General features: G+C 33.4%; 2 protein-coding genes across 2 annotated transcripts in view; both read left to right on the top strand.

Moving 5' to 3' along the window:
* LOC144854231 (small ribosomal subunit protein eS7-like) overlaps positions 1–19440 on the top strand; it is a 170900-nt gene that overhangs the window by 5749 nt on the left and 145711 nt on the right. The window lies entirely within an intron of this gene.
* LOC144854214 (scavenger receptor cysteine-rich domain-containing protein DMBT1-like) lies at positions 9674–18273 on the top strand. The gene is made up of 8 exons (XM_078712133.1): positions 9674–9808; positions 14581–14904; positions 15241–15352; positions 15885–16114; positions 16463–16693; positions 16850–16924; positions 17192–17276; positions 17699–18273. Exons 1-8 carry the CDS (start codon positions 9727–9729, stop codon positions 17760–17762), a joined length of 1203 nt encoding a protein of 400 aa, XP_078568259.1. The 5' UTR covers positions 9674–9726; the 3' UTR covers positions 17763–18273.

The raw sequence follows: 19440 nt of genomic DNA, 5'->3' as shown, positions 1-19440 counted from the left end.
TGTGGAAGACTGTCGACAGTCTGCCAGAGACCTGTCTGACTGTATTAAGTACTTTTAATACACGATATCGCTGTCATTAGGTTCCTATCTAGAGACAATTTGTAACGTTATAATAATGTATTTAATATAAAATCCACTCGGCAACCAGAATAGTAGCAGGTTTATCGTATTGCCATGCAAGAATGGATAGGCGTTTCCTCTGCTTTTTGGCCTTCTAGTCAGTTATTGTTATTGATTATACGAATTACGTAATTAGTTTAGTAGCTCATCTACCTTTTTAGCAGGGCATACTCAATATCGTAGAGGCTAGGCAAGTTAAGTATGAGTTGGCATGGTACGAGTCGACCAGGGTACAACCACTAGCCTTACTAGAAGAACATAGGCTATAGGTCTGCGGGAATGGGAAATCTGGCCTAGAAGGCATAGGCCTACAGGAATCCAGTCAAGTCGCCCCATCGCAAAGTCGCCCCATACAAAGTCGCCCCATCGCATTGGGTACGCCCAAAAAAAAGCCATCATATGAGCATTAAAAGGTCTCGTAGAGCCAGCGGTGTTAGCCTACTACGCATCACTACTACTGTACTACTAGCTAGGCCTAGCCTAGAGTTCATTTTAAATTAAGTAGGCCTAGGGCTCCAGTAGTAATTTCTTTCGCGTTTTCGGCCTATTTTTCAGGAAATGTGAGAGGTGAGGTGGGTTAGCCCAGCTAGGCTAACCTAACCTGTAAGTAGTATTCTAGCCCATCCATGATGGGTACGCCCGGGTTGGAATTGGTACGGGTTGACCCGTATCCGTATTCTTCTAGCTAGGGTGCTGGTAAACCCGTACCCATGCCATCCAACTTAGCTAACTCGTACCCAAATAATTGGTCAACTCGTACCCTGGGCTAACCCATACCTAAACCAACCCGTATGTAATATAAATATAAAATATAATAGTTAATTATATCTCAACCGTAATAGTAATATTAGTAAATAACGATTATTTTATTTACTATTACTGTTACTGTTACGGTTGAGATATAATTAACTATTATATTTTATTTGGAATACCAACCGAATGAATCTTTTTAATGAATATAAATATACTTTTAATAGCATTAAACATAGGTACGGGCCAGCCCATGATGAGTACGAGCCAGCCCATGAGGGTATGAGTGAGCCAAAATGTTGGGTATGAGTTGGCATGGGTACGGGTTGACCTGTATCCTTCTAGCTAATCTTACTAGGCCTAGTAGAGTAGGCCTAGTAGAGTAGGTCTACGCTACCAAGTCCGGCTACAATAATGGTATTCTGTTTATAGCTTTATTGATAGCTTGGTTCAAATCTGGGTTGGGACGGCTTTTTGTCATTCTAAAACAGATTTCCTTATCATAATAAAATAATATATGAATTTAACTGTAATATTGTATACATAATATTAGTAATTGCCATTGCATTTATTATTATTATTATATATTATACGGTTACCCCTTAATTATACTATAGTATAAAACTATAATTTCCTTGTTATATTTTACAATATTTTCTTCACAATTCAACAATTTTGTCTTTCACAGCACAAATTATTATACTGAATCATCACACACCAAGTCTCGTAAATCTCTACTGTATTTCTCCAAACTACTCCAACTACTACATGGTATTTTCTTGAGGCTAAACTACAGTACACGGTATACTGGTACTACCATCATTCCTGGCCCGTCAACCTGGACCACATTACAGTATGGTCCAACACATAAGTACAGTCATACTACTGATTTAAAATAGTGAATTACACCCTGTGGTCAAGACTTTATTTGCTCTTATGCTTATTTCCTCCAAATACAGAGTACGTAGGGCTTTTAATTTGCTTTTATACATGTTAATTTAAAAATCGTTTATGCCTATTGTTGTATCAAATTTAGACTGTAAATACTGGGATGATCACCCTAAATTTTCTTTTTCAATTAACAATTTTATATTTCACAGCTGAAAAATGCACTAAAGCATCATATAGAGATTTTGTATTCATAACTGTTAAATTGCATCCCAATACATGGTACCTATTGGTATTATATCTAAAAATACAAAGGTGGCCAACACAGATAGTTTGATATATACAGTACTCTCTTATAAATAGATGTATCTCTCCAAACTACTCCAACTACCTAATTAGCATACTACTGTACACTTTGTAGACAAGAAATAAATTGTATCCACCTAGAGGACTTATGGTAGTACAGTTGATCGTCCTGTCACTGGCCCGGTCAACATAATCTACGCCTAGATTATTACAGTAATTAAAGTAATTATAACAGAGATTTTTTTTTTTTGCAGAAATCAAAGTTATGTGTATAGAAAGCAGTACTCGTTTTAAAAACTAAGCAGGTTATATTCTTGTACGCAAACTGGCAGGATATTTTGAATATTTTTTGTTGTTGAAATGATGGAATCCTAACTTCATTTTCCACGAGCTGGAGAGTGACAAAGACATATTACGACCCTTTTATTTAAATTTATTTGGATAGACCTCCATGTAAATTCTTTAAAGGCTATATGATTGTTTTATATTTTAATATGTGATAGTAGAAAATCATTGTGCATAATGAGGACTAAGAATCTAATATTTACTTGCATTCTCATCTTTTAAAAATTGTATTTATAATGCTGGTAATGAGTTTACTATTGAAAAAGTCATGTTTCCACTTATCTCAAATTGTGGCACACCTCTAACCTTGTTAGAACTGACTGTGTTCTACATTATTCTGCTATATAATAGTGCTTCCACCATACTTCAACCTGGTAATTGAATAAATTTCACCGGGGTAAAATTTAAACTAATTATCATCCTTTAACATAAAGTATCCTCCTGAAACATTTTTTTGTACTGTACTTCATCTAATATCCATTACTTAATACTAATTTGGGTGATTTGTGTCTAACTTCAGGAATGATCTGAGGCTAGAAAAACAAATTTCTGTACATATAATTTATATAAAAAATAAACCAATGTTTTCCTAATAACCCCTAGGTTGATAACTGACAAAGAAATTATTGAAATTGTGTTCTTACAATATAGGTGTACTGTATCTACATATGCATACTGCGTTGAAAAGAAGAATGTTTTATAGTTATTATAGGTTATTTCCAAATATTAAAGGTCTGATATCTAACAGAAACTAAATGTTACCAAACTATGTTTTTGAAAATCTTTATGATATAATAATTATAATAATATGAACATAATATTAAATTATATTTACTATTTTTGATAATCATCATGTCCTTATAAATTCATTTATATTTATTTTGTGGTAATATAGTTCATATATTATGTATTAAATAAATTGGTAAGGCCCTATACTGTTTATATTTAAGGAAAGTTTATATACACTATTATTTTATGCCTACCAATATTAGTATTAATTGTTTATGTAACTATTTTGTCTAATTCCATTGGATTTTTGTATAGGCCAATGGCATTAATGTTTTTCTCAAAGCAAATTAGCCTAATAATGCCATATTTAGACACATAATTCATTGATTTCTGATATTCTGTACTTGTGTATGCATTACTAAAATAGTAGTTATTTTATTACTTTTATAAAATGTATGTATAAACATTTATTCATTTTTTTTTTTACATTTTTTAATTAAAAAATTATTAAAATACCTATCTACCTTTCTGTTATTGTTACTATTATAATATTTTTTGAGGCAGATTGATTTCAATAAAAAAAATTTAAAACAATTAATTTGACTTATACTGTACTATGTTAGTTCAGAAGATGAAGTGTGTGTGGGCAGAATCTGGTGTGTTGGAGGTTGGTGATGTGAGGTGTATTTTTGTCACTTTAAGTCCTAAATTAGATGTTTTCTGAAGAAAAGAAGTAAGAGGAGAGGCTTTCAAACAACTTCAAGAAGATTCACACATAAATAATTACTTCCAAATAAAATAGTATGTAACAGTGTATATTACAGTACATTGAATAAACTCGAGCGGAAAAATAACACACATAAAAAACATTCATTTTCTTGTCGAAAAGCGCCCTCTCTAGTTTTCTATTAATTTATTAATAATTATTATTAATTAATGAGTAATATAAACATATTTTTAAAATTTAATGCTTGAAGCTGATTCTACTCCTAACAAAGTTTCATACCTCCAAATTTCATCAACGTATTCAAAGCACTTCAATAAATATCACATTGAACATTAAAAATTAGGGTTATGATAGAATTTTGCTTAAAAACATATACAAAAAACATCGATAAAAAATATTTTTCGTATTCAAAAACATTTGATACTTGGTAGAAATGTTCAATATAGGTTGCTCCATCCATATTGCAAAAAATAAATAAATATCGAGCCATATCACTGATTTTTTAAATTTACGTTTTTACGAAATGTACACTTATGAAAGATCATACAACTCCAACGCATTTTTTAAACCTAATAACGATTTTGAAAAAACAACGAAAAAAAAACGTTCATGAATGAAATTTTGTTTCTGTGAATAGAGCAACCTATATTGAACATATTAAAAAAGTTTCAAATGTTTTTAAATTCGAAAAGTATTTTTTATCGATGTTTTTTGTATATGTTTTTAAGCAAAATTCTATCATAACCCTAATTTTTAATGTTCAATGTGATATTTATTGAAGTGCTTTGAATACGTTCATGAAATTTGGAGGTATGAAACTTTGTTATGAGTAGAATCAGCTTCAAGCATTAAATGTTAAAAATATGTTTATATTACTCATTAATTAATAATAATTATTAATAAATTAATAGAAAACTAGAGAGGGCGCTTTTCGACAAGAAAATGAATGTTTTTTTATGTGTGTTATTTTTCCGCTCGAGTTTATTCAACGTACTGTAATATAAACTGTTACATACTATTTTATTGGGAAGTAATTATTTCTGTGTGAATCTTCTTGAAGTTGTTTGAAAGCCTATCCGCTTACTTCTTTTCTTCAGAAAACATCTAATTTAGGTCTTAAAGTGACAAAAATACACCTCACATCACCAACACCCAACACACCAGATTCTGCCCACACACACTTCATCTCCTGAACTAACATAGTACAGTATAAGTCAAATTAATTGTTTTAAATTTTTTTTATTGAAATCAACCTGCCTCAAAAAATATTATAATAGTAACAATAACAGAAAGGTAGATAGGTATTTTAATAATTTTTAAATTTAAAAATGTAAAAAAAAAAATGAATAAATGTTTATACATACATTATAAAAGTAATAAAATAACTACTATTTTAGTAATGCTTTCACAAGTACAGAATATCAGAAATCAATGAATTATGTGTCTAAATATGGCATTATTAGGCTAATTTACTTTGAGAAAAACATTAATGCCATTGGCCTATACAAAAATTCAATGCAATTAGACAAAATAGTTACATAAACAATTAATACTAATATTGGTAGGCATAAAATAATAGTGTATTATAAACTTTCCTTAAATATAAACAGTATAGGGCCTTACCAATTTATTTAATACATAATATATGAACTATATTACCACAAAATAAATATAAATGAATTTATAAGGACATGATGATTATCAAAAATAGTAAATATAATTTAATATTATGTTCATATTATTATAATTATTATATCATAAAGATTTTCAAAAACATAGTTTGGTAACATTTAGTTTCTGTTAGATATCAGACCTTTAATATTTGGAAATAACCTATAATAACTATAAAACATTCTTCTTTTCAACGCAGTATGCATATGTAGATACAGTACACCTATATTGTAAGAACACAATTTCAATAATTTCTTTGTTAGTTATCAACCTAGGGGTTAAGTTATTAGGAAAACATTGGTTTATTTTTTATATAAATTATATGTACAGAAATTCGTTTTTCTAGCCTCAGATCATTCCTGAAGTTAGACATAAATCACCCAAATTAGTATTAAGTAATGGATATTAGATGAAGTACAGTACAAATACATGTTTCAGGAGGATACTTTATGTTAAAGGATGATAATTAGTTTAAATTTTACCCCGGTGAAATTTATTCAATTACCAGGTTGAAGTATGGTGGAAGCACTATTATATAGCAGAATAATGTAGAACACAGTCAGTTCTAACAAGGTTAGAGGTGTGCCACAATTTGAGATAAGTGGAAACATGACTTTTTCAATAGTAAACTCATTACCAGCATTATAAATACAATTTTAAAAAGATGAGAATGCAAGTAAATATTAGATTCTTAGTCCTCATTATGCACAATGATTTTCTACTATCACATATTAAAATATAAAACAATCATATAGCCTTTAATGAATTTACATGGAGGTCTATCCAAATAAATTTAAATAAAAGGATCGTAATATGTCTTTGTCTCCAATTCGTGGAAAATGAAGTTAGGATTCCATCATTTCAACAATAAAAAATATTTAAAATATCCTGCCAGTTTGCATTCAAGAGTAAACCTGCTTAGTTTTTAATACGAGTACTGCTTTCTCTACACATAACTTTTCTGCAAAAAAAAAAAATCTCTATAAATATGTATTTTAATTACTGTAATAATCTAGGCGTAGATTATGTTGACCGGGCCAGTGAGAAGACGATCGACTGTACAGTACTACCATAAGTCCTCTAGGTGGATACAACTTATTTCTTGTCTACAAAGTGTACAGTAGTATGCTAATAGTACTATTATTAGATTAGGTAGTTGGAGTAGTTTGGATATCTATTTATGAGAGAGTACTTTATATTTATAGATATAATACCAATAGGTACCATGTATTGGGATGCAATTCAACAGTTATGAATAAAAAAAACTCTGTATGCTTTTTTCTAGCTGTGAAATATAAAATTGTTAATTGAAAAAGAAAATTTAGGGTGATCATCCCAGTATTTACAGTCTAAATTTGAACGTTATGCAACAATAGGCATAAACGATTTTTAAATTAACAGGTATAAAAGCAAATTGGAAGCCCTACGTACTCTGTACGTTGGAGGAAGTAAGCATAAGAGCAAATAAAGCCTAACCGTATAATATATAATAATAATATATGCAATGGCAATTACTATGTATACAATATTACAGTTAAATTCATATATTATTTTATTATGATAAGGAAATCGTGAAAGTACGTTGTTTGTTTTACTTTTGTATTTTTGGCGGCGATTGCCTTCCATAAATCTGTTTTAGAATGAGGAAAAGCCGTCCCAATCCAGATTTGAACCCAGCTATCAATAAAGCTATAAACAGAATAGACCATTATTGTAGCCGGACTTTAGCGTAGACCTACTCGAGGCCTAGTACGATTAGCTAGAAGGGTACAGGTCAACCCGTACCCAAATTTTGGTTTACTCGTACCCAACACTTTGGCTCACTCGTACCCATCATGGGCTGGCTCGTACTAATCATGGGCTGGCCCGTACCTATGTTTAATGGCGAATGCTATTAAAAGTATATTTATATTACATACGAATTGGTTTGGGTACGGGTTAGCCCAAGTGGGTACGAGTTGACCAATGATTTGGGTACGAGTTAGCCAAGTTGGGTTGGCATGGGTACGGGTTGACCGGCACCCTAGCTAGAATACAGATACGGGTCAACCCAACACTTTGGCTCACTCGTACCCATCATGGGCTGGCTCGTACTAATCATGGGCTGGCCCGTACCTATGTTTAATGGCGAATGTTATTAAAAGTAAATTTATATTACATACGAATTGGTTTGGGTACGGGTTAGCCCAAGTGGGTACGAGTTGACCAATGATTTGGGTACGAGTTAGCCAAGTTGGGTTGGCATGGGTACGGGTTGACCAGCACCCTAGCTACAATACAGATACGGGTCAACCCGTACAAATGCCAACCCGTACCCATCATATGGATGGGCTAGAATACTACTTACAGGTTAGGTTAGCCTAGCTGGGCTAACCCACCTCACCTCTCACAGTTCCTGAAAAATAGGCCGAAAACGCGACCGAAATTACTGGAGCCTAGGCCTACCTACTTAATTTAAAATTAACTCTAGGCCTAGGCTAGCTAGGCCTAAATAATAGTGATCCATAGTAGGCTAACACCTCTGGCTCTACGAGGCCTTTTTATGTTCATAGGATATGATAGGATAGCTTTTTTTGGGCATACCCAATGTAGGCCTATGCCTATCTAGGCCAGATTTCCCATTCTCGCAGGACTATAGCCTATGCTCTAGTAGGTGTACCCTGTCGATTCACCCCCTGGTCGACTCGTACATGCCAACTCGTACTTAACTCCCTAAACTCGTACCACCCAAATAATTGGTTGATTTGACGCTAGTAGGCCTAGCCTAGCTACGATATTCATTATGCCCTGCTAAAAAGGTAGATGAGCTACTAAACTAATTACGTAATTCGTATAATCAATAACAATAATTGACTAGCCTAGGCCTAGAAGATCTAAAAGAGGCGGAAAACACCTATCCATGCATGGCAATACGATAAACCTGCTACTAATACTATTCTGGTTGCCGAGTGGATTTTATATTGAATACATATTATAACGTTACAAATTGTCTATAGATATGAACCTAATGACAGCGATATCGTGTATTAAAAGTACTTAATACAGTCACACAGGTCTCTGGCAGACTGTCGACAGTCTTCCACACTGAGTGTACTAACAGCTACAGAATCGGGTGCTAGCTGACTAGTTTAGACTTTACGCTGTATTTAATATATAAAAGGAGGCACAAATTTACATAACAAAAAATACAATTAAAAAACCTCTTGATAACAACAATCGACTTTATGTAGTTTTATTTTATCGGTGCGCTTTTGTATTTTCTGTATCTGTCATTTCATCCAGGGTCTTTTAAAATTCCGATTGCAAAAATAAAGTCGTCAAGGTAAAAATGTTTGTTCATAAAATACAATTCTTTCTTCACTTTGTATTCGGATTGTTGAAGAACATGTCTATCAATTTTATGGTCAATTAAAAATGGCAAAAAGACAAATGTTGGATTTTTATCATTTTTTGCTCCAATTAATTACATGTCCGAACAATAAAAGTGACCTGTCTGTAACGTTTTATTGGGGAAAATAATATACAACCAGTTAATTCGTTTGTAATAAAACTAATAAAAGTTTAGAACGCACTCGACGAAAACCCAAATTGTGTAGTAGATTCTAGATAGCTGAATCTAAATTATTTCGCATTATCATAGACAGAATCTGTTATACAGTGTCACGTGGGCCTATCCCTGTATCATAGGCCATAAACCTTACCCCAACAACATAACATGGGCTACTTAAAGAATTTGATTGTGGTACCAGACCGACAATGCAATGTGTATGGAGATGCAATGCGTGGTGTTATTAATTCTTTAATCTATCATGCGAACGTGATTTTACTTTTTTAAACCATGAATCACCATAGGTTCTATGTGTTTTTACTATTTCAATGAATTTAATTTGTAATTCAGTATGTAACATGCTATACTTCTTACCAGATGTTTTAACTTCAAATCCTTTCGAAGAAGCCTTCGTTTCAGTGACTCGTTCTACCTTAATTACTTCACGGTTTCAAACACCGAATAATTTCACCAATTGTCACAATAACCAATTGTAACACAAAAGTAACACAAACCCTTGTTATCCACCAAAACTATGCAAAGAGACATGCGCTAGTAATCATAAGCACACACATTGGTGCTTACTAAAAACGTAAACAGTTGTACAAAAAACTACTGTTTGTATTGCATTAGTTTTACTAACATGGATGTTAATATTATTCAAACGTTTTTGATTTATTCAATTTTTGGGAGTTTGCTACTAGTTTCTTGTGAGAACATTTTAGGTAAGTTAATTTTACCATTTTTGTGAGTTTTAAATCATTCTGCTTATCCGGGTCGTCGTTACAATAACTCTTTCACTTTGACAAAATATAAAATAAGTAACATCTCTGCATTATATACCAAAACTTGTTATGGGTTTGGGGAGGGAAGTCATCGGAAAGTGATCTTGATACACATAATTAGGAACATTGTGATTGGAACGAAATTCTTAGAAAATAGTAAAATAAATGCTTTGTAACTGAGATTGGAAGATATTTAGTAGGAAAGAATAGAAAAATAATAAATAATAATAATCATAATAAGAATTAATAATAATTTCACAAAGTAATGTTGGAACGAGGTATACACTATTTGCGTACATGGAGTTTAACGTGGATACACAAATACAGATACAGATACAGATACAGATTCATTTATTGTCCAAAATACAATGGAAATTACAGTGCTCATAAACCTTGGCTTGCCTAAAAGAAAAAAAATACAAACAAACATTTTTATAGCAACCCATTCCACCTTGGTTGTTAGGCTATTCGTAATTCTGAATAAGGTATTACCATATCAGCTTACTTTCAGTGGGCATGTCGTCAACCCAGAACAAAATAGCAACCAATTCCACCCTGATTATTAGGCTATTCGAATTCTGAATAAGGTATTACCATATCAGCTTACTTTCAGTGGGCATGTCGTCAACCCAGAACAAAATAGCAACCAATTCCACCCTGATTATTAGGCTATTCGAATTCTGAATAAGGTATTACCATATCAGCTTACTTTCAGTGGGCATGTCGTCAACCCAGAACAAAATAGCAACCCATTCCACCCTGATTATTAGGCTATTCGAATTCTGAATAAGGCATTACCATAGCAGCTTACTTTCAGTGGGCATGTCGTCAACCCAGAACAAAATAGCAACCAATTCCACCCTGATTATTAGGCTATTCGAATTCTGAATAAGGTATTACCATATCAGCTTACTTTTAGTGGGCATGTCGTCAACCCAGAACAAAATTGAAACCAATTCCACCCTGATTATTAGGCTATTCGAATTCTGAATAAGGTATTACCATATCAGCTTACTTTCAGTGGGCATGTCGTCAACCCAGAACAAAATAGCAACCAATTCCACCCTGATTATTAGGCTATTCGAATTCTGAATAAGGTATTACCATATCAGCTTACTTTTAGTGGGCATGTCGTCAACCCAGAACAAAATTGAAACCAATTCCACCCTGATTATTAGGCTATTCGTTATTCTGAATAAGGTATTACCATATCAGCTTACTTTTAGTGGGCATGTCGTCAACCCAGAACAAAATTGAAACCAATTCCACCCTGATTATTAGGCTATTCGTTATTCTGAATAAGGCATTACCATAGCAGCTTACTTTCAGTGGGCATGTCGTCAACCCAGAACAAAATAGCAACCAATTCCACCCTGATTTTTAGGCTATTCGAATTCTGAATAAGGTATTACCATATCAGCTTACTTTTAGTGGGCATGTCGTCAACCCAGAACAAAATAGCAACCCATTCCACCCTGATTATTAGGCTATTCGTTATTCTGAATAAGGCATTACCATAGCAGCTTACTTTCAGTGGGCATGTCGTCAACCCAGAACAAAATAGTAACCCATTCCACCCTGGTTGTTAGGCTATTCGAATTCTGAATAAGGTATTACCATATCAGCTTACTTTTAGTGGGCATGTCGTCAACCCAGAACAAAATAGCAACCCATTCCACCCTGATTATTAGGCTATTCGTTATTCTGAATAAGGTATTACCATATCAGCTTACTTTCAGTGGGCATGTCGTCAACCCAGAACAAAATAGCAACCAATTCCACCCTGATTATTAGGCTATTCGAATTCTGAATAAGGTATTACCATATCAGCTTACTTTCAGTGGGCATGTCGTCAACCCAGAACAAAATAGCAACCAATTCCACCCTGATTATTAGGCTATTCGAATTCTGAATAAGGTATTATCATATCAGCTTACTTTCAGTGGGCATGTCGTCAACCCAGAACAAAATAGCAACCAATTCCACCCTGATTATTAGGCTATTCGAATTCTGAATAAGGTATTATCATATCAGCTTACTTTCAGTGGGCATGTCGTCAACCCAGAACAAAATTGAAACCAATTCCACCCTGATTATTAGGCTATTCGAATTCTGAATAAGGTATTACCATATCAGCTTACTTTCAGTGGGCATGTCGTCAACCCAGAACAAAATAGGTACAGTTAATAGGGCTTAGAAATAAAGCGGGAAAATCCCGACATAATCCACATTAACAGGTTCACTTTTAATAACGCATCTCTGTTTATATCCCAGGTGTATTATCAACACGTTCATCTTTTGTAAAATAATAGTCGCGTGCTATTCTCTCTACTAAGCCTGCATAAGCGGAACTAATAATGCTACCAAGCCTTTTATAATCGCGGTTCGTTCTGGCACCAGAAAGTTTAATCACAAGGTCAACATTTTGGATTTTAAAATCAGTGATGTGCTTAGAAGCTATAGTTTCCCACTGATATTACCAAATTTTACTAAATAATTATTTAGGATTGTTTAGCACGAAGGGTAACATAAGCTACTTACCGTAAGGGATGCAGAGAACTTCTAAAATGAGGATAGAGGCTCCACAACTCAACAGTATTAAAATAATATAAGGCCGTAGTGTTCGTAGTGTCGTATTTTACCGTAGTGTAATATCGCCTCACATTCACTGAAAATTTTCCACTTAATAGGGGTGCTCCCAGAATAAAGTAAAGTAAACCCAAAGTAAGGGTTCATACTGTATCTCTGATGTTGACGGTTAAAAATTAATTTCTGTAAAATGCTTACAATAAATCATATTTAATATAGGCCTAAATCAAAGGGAACGATTGAAATTATTATTTTTTGGTAAACATTTATTTACTTCTACAAAATGCAATGCATAATTTGGATTTTTTAAATACGATATGAATGAACACATATTCCGTATCAATTCCGATTAATATTATTTTTGGTAATACCATTGTTTTGTTATTATTGGTATTAATGTACGTATGGATTAACCTATTTAAGATACCACCGCAATTAAACAGAATTAAGTTCGACTTAAACCTACGTAGACGAATGACAGGTTCATTTTGAAGAGGATATATACTGTACAGCATAAGTGCCAAAAAAGGACTTCGAGAAACACGCTAAATTTCCTGTAGGCGTTCATACGAAAAAACGGGCACTTGTAGCACATGCTGAAGTTCGTACACGTGTCCATACATAGGTTAAATGGTATGGTATTCGTGTGCCAAAAACGACAGTTTAAGTTTCTTAATGTGTTGACATCCTTAATGGTGATATGGTGGCACAGACATTTGTAACACTCAAGTTCGTAGATGCGTTCATACATATAACATACGTTACATGGATATTTATAACACTTTCTTAAGTTTTATTTTTAATATATGGCACGCGTGCCTAAAAAAACAAGTTCGCTAAATGGTCCTCGCATGGCAAAAACTCTTGAACATTGCCTTTGTGTGAATCAAGTATTATTCATAAACAGTAAACTTGAAAGTATAATCATATATATTTGCTTGATAGTAGTGTACCGCGGTACTGGAAATGTTATGTGTAATAAAAATGAATGCCTATTTGTCAATTAGTCAGTTTGTTGCACTTTCTCGTCACGTTTCAACAAATTAAATTATAATAACAGTATTACAACAATTTTAACTTAAAAGGAGGATAACATAGAGTCCGACGCCAGCATGGCGGTATTAAAAGTATTCTACTTTTTACAACTATTAATATAATAACTTTGTTAATACATCCATTATGTGTTGAGTAATATTGCGTGTTAGCAATTCAAAAAGCCGTCTGCATTTTACCGTCACCAGCGTGCGCCACTGATTCTGGGCACGTAGACTAGTGAATAGGGAAACACACAGGACCGTTTGACCTATAACTTGTACTTTGTAATTTTGATCTCATCGTATTATTTATCATTTACTAATATTCATTCTTTTGTAGTTTTTGAATGAAATGTAAGAATCTGTGAATAGCCTTGATCTTGAAGAGTGCGTCAATATAACAGAAAGCACAACTTTGATATAATCTGCAGCCTAAATAGGATCGATTAGATCTATACTTTCGATCGTGTTCATTAAATTAGATTACAGGCCTAGATATATACAGATGTAGGTTATAATGTTATCCGGCGGCTCCGTAAATAAGGGACAATGGAAGTAATAATTGAAAATAGTTTTCAAGCCACCGATGGTTTTCTGACCCAGTTCTCTGGAGCCAAACAAATTGTTCCCTTAATAGGGGTGTCTTCAGAATATGAAATGGCCGTAGTGTAAAAACATATAGTATTATTGCTCTTTGTCCTTATAGAAGTGTCCCCTAAATAGGGGTGTTCCAAAGGTGGGGTTATAGGGAATTCCTTTAAATTCTTGCTATTCGCCCTATATGGTAGGTTTTGTAAATGGTAATGGTGATTTCATTGAAAATGGATAACTTTAATAAGCTTACACATATTAGGCCTACATTTTTATATATTTCATGTTAAAATAGAATCAAATCAGTGGGTTTTAGTTTTACATATGGGAATATGTTTTGATAAATTGTTTATGTATGTATGTAACATTTGACAAACCAGTCATACTTTTAGTCCATTTTCCAGGAAAAGACCCCTCGCCATTTACATTTATAATCCTACATATGGCCGGGCTTGTACAATACACTTTCTACAAATATCATTATGTTTACACATCCAGGAGCAACGGTGCGGTTGATGGGAGGTTCCACGAGAGCAGAGGGACGTGTTGAAGTATACCATAATGGTAAATGGGGTACAGTATGCAACGATAACTTTAATCTCAACGAAGCATACGTTGTGTGTCGACAACTGGGCTTCTTTAGCATCAAGAAAATTGTGAATAGAAAATGGTTCGGTGTAGGCAGTGGTGCTATCCACCTCAACCACTTAAAATGCACAGGAGTAGAATATGGTTTGTTGAATTGTGAGTACACAGACTTGCTGAGTGAGTGTACGCATAAACAAGATGCCGGGGTAATATGTCTTTCAAAAGAAAGTACAGGTAAGAGACGGTTCTAAATTTAAACAATAAACGAACGATTTTTTTCAGATCTTCGGGCTACTTTTATAGAGCATAGCCTATAACAGAACCAACGAAATGAGCCTGTGATGGATAATCAAATACATACTGACTGTACACATTTTAAAAATAATTTTGTGACAGACATAATCACACCATTATATCGATTTTCATGTCAATAGGCATGGTATTTTGGTAGTTTAAAAAAAATCGACGATAACTTGTGGAAGTCGTCGTGGAAACAAACATGCATCCAAACAATTTTCACTTGTTGCATATGAAATAAAAAGAAACTTTTATTTTTTAATAACTATAAAGAGGTAACGGATTCGAGCTATAAACCAGTCCGACTTGTTGACGGGGAAACAGATTATGAAGGCCGAGTTGAGATTCTACACAAGGGGAAATGGAGCAGTATTTGCGATGATAAGTAAGTACAGGTGTATCAACATATCATTATTATAATTAAGGAGCTTTCAACAGTCTATGACGTCATGTTAATTCATGTACTTGAATTTTTGTGTCAGTCGACAGACAAATTTCGCCGATTCTAGGTGCAGTTCACAACCCTGGATTCTCTATTACACACATTTCACATTTTTGGTGCAGAGAGTCGGGGAAAAACCGAAATAAATTTTAATTGACGATGACAAAATGTATAATTTATCCTAGCCCTAGGTCCTAAGGTAGGTCGTCGCAAATAGAACCATACAATAACGACTGTGGCATCCATTCAAACTTTCGTCACCACCATTAATTTTAGCGTCATTTAAATACGGTCAATTGTCTTCAACTACAGACCAACCAGATCTTATTCCAATTCCCGCCACTCACAATGTTCAATGTCATTAAATCATACAGAGACCAGCATATAATTTAGTTTTCAAGACTACAAACTATGTACTACTAACACAAAGGCTCATAGTACAGTACCGTCTGATGAGGTTAATTTATCTTTTTAGTTGGGATATCAAAGATGCTCGAGTGGTTTGTCGTCAACTTGGTTACGCTACTGCGCGTGCAGTAGCACCACGCGCAAAATTTGGTCAAGGAAAAGGCACTATTCTATTTGATGACACATTTTGCAAAGGTTATGAGAAGTATCTTAACGAATGTCCACATTCACAGTACGAGTTTCACGATTGTAGCCACGGGGAAGACGCGGGTGTCGTCTGCGAGAATTTACCAAAGGGTAAGCGTAAAGTTAGATATTGTTGATAATCGGTCAAATGCATTTGATTTTGAGTAGTATTTTGATCTTGATTCCTACTTCGACACAACGCTAAGGACGTAAGCGCACTGCAAGAAATTTGATCAATCATGACGCGTTGAATTCTCGAAATGTCGCTTGTGATTGGTCGACCTACCTTGCGCCTACACGTCTCGTTGCGTCGCGTCAAAGTAGGATTGTTGGTGTGATATGTAGGCCTATGGGTATTAAATGCCAAAAATGACTGAAACGTAACAATTTTAGATACATTTTAAACTAGTCTAGCCTATTTCAATATTTATAACTTACAATATCATGTCTTTTTTATAGTACCAGAATCAAACCCGCTTGATTATGATATGGGTTTAATGGACTATCCGCAAATATCCAGTTTGTCTGACACATACATATATTCGTATGATTTCAAAAGTGATCTCAAAGTCGAATCCAAACATTGCATGGAAGATAAATGTCAAAATGATGCGACTTGTTTAGAGCTCAATTCTACAAACGTGTGTGTTTGTAAATATCCTTGGTCTGGTCATAACTGTGAAATTTCAGGTAAGATCAAATACATAAATCTTGGTTGGCCTGCTTTTTCTCATTCTCACAGACTTTCTCATAATTAACCGTTCAAAATTAATCTAATTAATTAATTTCTGGGCCAATTTTAATTTCTGCTTTTCTAAGTTATCATTAATAGTTTTTTTTTTACAGGTCTTTCGTTGCTGAATCCACCTTATACAATCAGAAATGACGGAGACGACGGCCACTGGGCTGACATATTTAAAGGTAACCATCTTATATATTCTTCCGCGATTTACATTTTAGTTTATACCATTTCCTTCTTCATTTCGAGCTTTTAGAGTGAGTCATAAACTAAGACTTGGACCACATGGCCCCTCATTTGTACTTTTATAATCGTTCACTTTTCTGCTACACATTCCCAGTCTTCCTATAAGTCTATGGCAAGCTTCGTACTACGCCAGACCACCTTTACTAATGTTATAGAATAGCAATGTTTAATATAGTGACATTTTGTGTAACTTGCATTGTCAGATATCAATACGTATATCGTATTTGGCGGATTCTCATTTCTTGTGATACTCAGTGTTTTTATCGTATACGCCATCGGAGATATCAGGTAGGTCTAAATACGATTAATTAATTCATTCATTCATTTGGTAAAAAACTATTACAATAGAAATACAACAAGAAAATGATGTATGAGAACAAGAATACAAACAGGCCTATACTTGAAAAGGGAGGTGTACCTTCCATCAAAAGCAAAACACATCGTCAAAGATTAATAATAACATTCAAATACAAATTGTTAAAACAACTGCAATGAGCACCGATGGTAAGGAACAACCTAAACATTGAAAACATCTCTTATTTAAATGAATAGGGCCTACAATTTAAAGGAAATACGGAAATATCTAACTTAAGTGTGATTGGTGAATACGGCACCTAGCTAAATCATGGCGTGCATAACAATAACGAAATATTGCGGCCAAAACAATTGTGCTTTTAATTTATCTTTTTTTATATTTGCATACTATTCAGACATAGGCGACGTGAATTACAAGAAAACAAGAAAAAACAACAAATTATGCCAACTCATGTTTAGGAGGAGGATGTGTTGAAATATATTACGTCACGACTATCTATAAAATCTAAGTTGGTGATTGAATAAAAACAATTCAAATTAATTGAATTAAATACATTGTAAATTGTAAATATAAGTGAATATTGTTTTGTTTATATCAATATGATGTGTAACTTCTTAAATGTGTATATATTTTTATATATTAAAATAACTTTTTAAATGTTTATATATTTATCTTACATCTTTTCTGCTGTATAATATTATGTACTAGGCCTATAGGCCTAAATATAGACATTTAAATTAATAGATATTCTGTAGGTAAATGTAATCATACTATTTCATTTTTCAATGTAGGTAACTGTTTATACCAAAGTAAATATTTAACCAATTGGGTATACAGTATTAGGTTACACTGGAATTTTCGACGTTTTGTAAAATAATGCACATAATTATGTCTAAGCATAGAAGAGCTTTAATTGTCTTTCTTGTTGTGACATGCAAAATCCGTTAATAAAAATTAGGAAAGACTCGACCATGGAGGTACGACTCGACCCAGTATTTTCTCTGAAACGTTACGGTTCTTTTATTTGTTTTGCGCGCCTTCGCACACGATCGATATCGAAAGTAGGCCTAAGTGGGTGCATCACAGAAGCAAAATGAAAATATCAATCGCGCAATCGACTTATTTTTTCACATTTTTACCGTTTAAAAACGAAAAACAGGCGATATACCGTAACTGATGATGACGTTATTACTACTTTGTGGTGTAACATGAGAAAATAGTAATGAAATAAGGAATTGGGAAGTTAGAAGTATCTCTCATGAAAACTCGGAAATTGCAGCTGCTCATCATCATGATAATAGGCCTATTTGTGACACATTAAATTTACGTTTAAATAGACGCACAGTAAAATATAATACTAATTCATTCTTTTATTTCTGTTAATGTACAGTCCTTATTATATAGATTTATAAATAAAAAATTAGGCCGATTTATTTTGTTTGTGAGTGAATGCCTCCTGCGTGATTCTGGCCTGTTGAAAAATATAAACATTTTCGCAAACATGGAGAAGTAAATTGTAACGGTGGTTTTAACTTATTTCCTCATTCTCAAACGAATACATGAGTATAGAAATACATCGTATCATAGCCCTATACAGTATTACTTATAACTTATAATGTAGGCCTAAAGCACAATACAGTATGTATTTTGCAAACAAATACCTGAGGAAAATTATTGTTTGTATTTTAAAGTGGCAAAGTAGTCATATTTTTATTTTTTTATTTTATTGTTTTTGCATACTCATAAAAATTATCCATTAATTAAATGACTAATTAATAAAACTCTATAGATTAAAGAAAGATTAGTTGTGGTTATGATTTTTTCTTTCCAAATCCAAAACACCTTGATTTAAATCCTGTAAACAGTTGTAATTACGTGTTTACTATAGAAAATGCCACTCCTTCAAACATTTCCTTGAACACTTAACAGAAAGAATTACATAATTTCACACTACATGGTCCAAATGGAAACTATTGAGTATCGGAACAACCTCCTTATTGATATTATTAAGTGTAGTTTCTATTTTAAACGGATAGGCCTATATAATATATGAAGATTGTTCTAAATCAATCAGGAAACATCCCAATGCTATAAAACTTATTGTTGACAACAGGAAAAAAAACAACTAAACCGTCA

The sequence above is a fragment of the Antedon bifida genome, chromosome 10 (genome assembly GCF_963402885.1).
Source record: "Antedon bifida chromosome 10, ecAntBifi1.1, whole genome shotgun sequence".
Classification (NCBI taxonomy): Eukaryota; Metazoa; Echinodermata; class Crinoidea; order Comatulida; family Antedonidae; genus Antedon; species Antedon bifida.
The sequence above is the reverse complement of the archived record's forward strand: the minus strand, read 5'-3'. Positions and strand labels throughout refer to the sequence as shown.

Coding starts and splice junctions, on each gene's coding strand:
- LOC144854214 (XM_078712133.1), top strand. CDS start 9,727: ATGGATGTTAATATTATTCAAACGTTTTTGATTTATTCAATTTTTGGG. Junction 14,905..15,240: donor TCTTTCAAAAGAAAGTACAG/GTAAGAGACGGT, acceptor ATAACTATAAAG/AGGTAACGGATTCGAGCTAT. Junction 16,925..17,191: donor CTGGGCTGACATATTTAAAG/GTAACCATCTTA, acceptor TTGCATTGTCAG/ATATCAATACGTATATCGTA.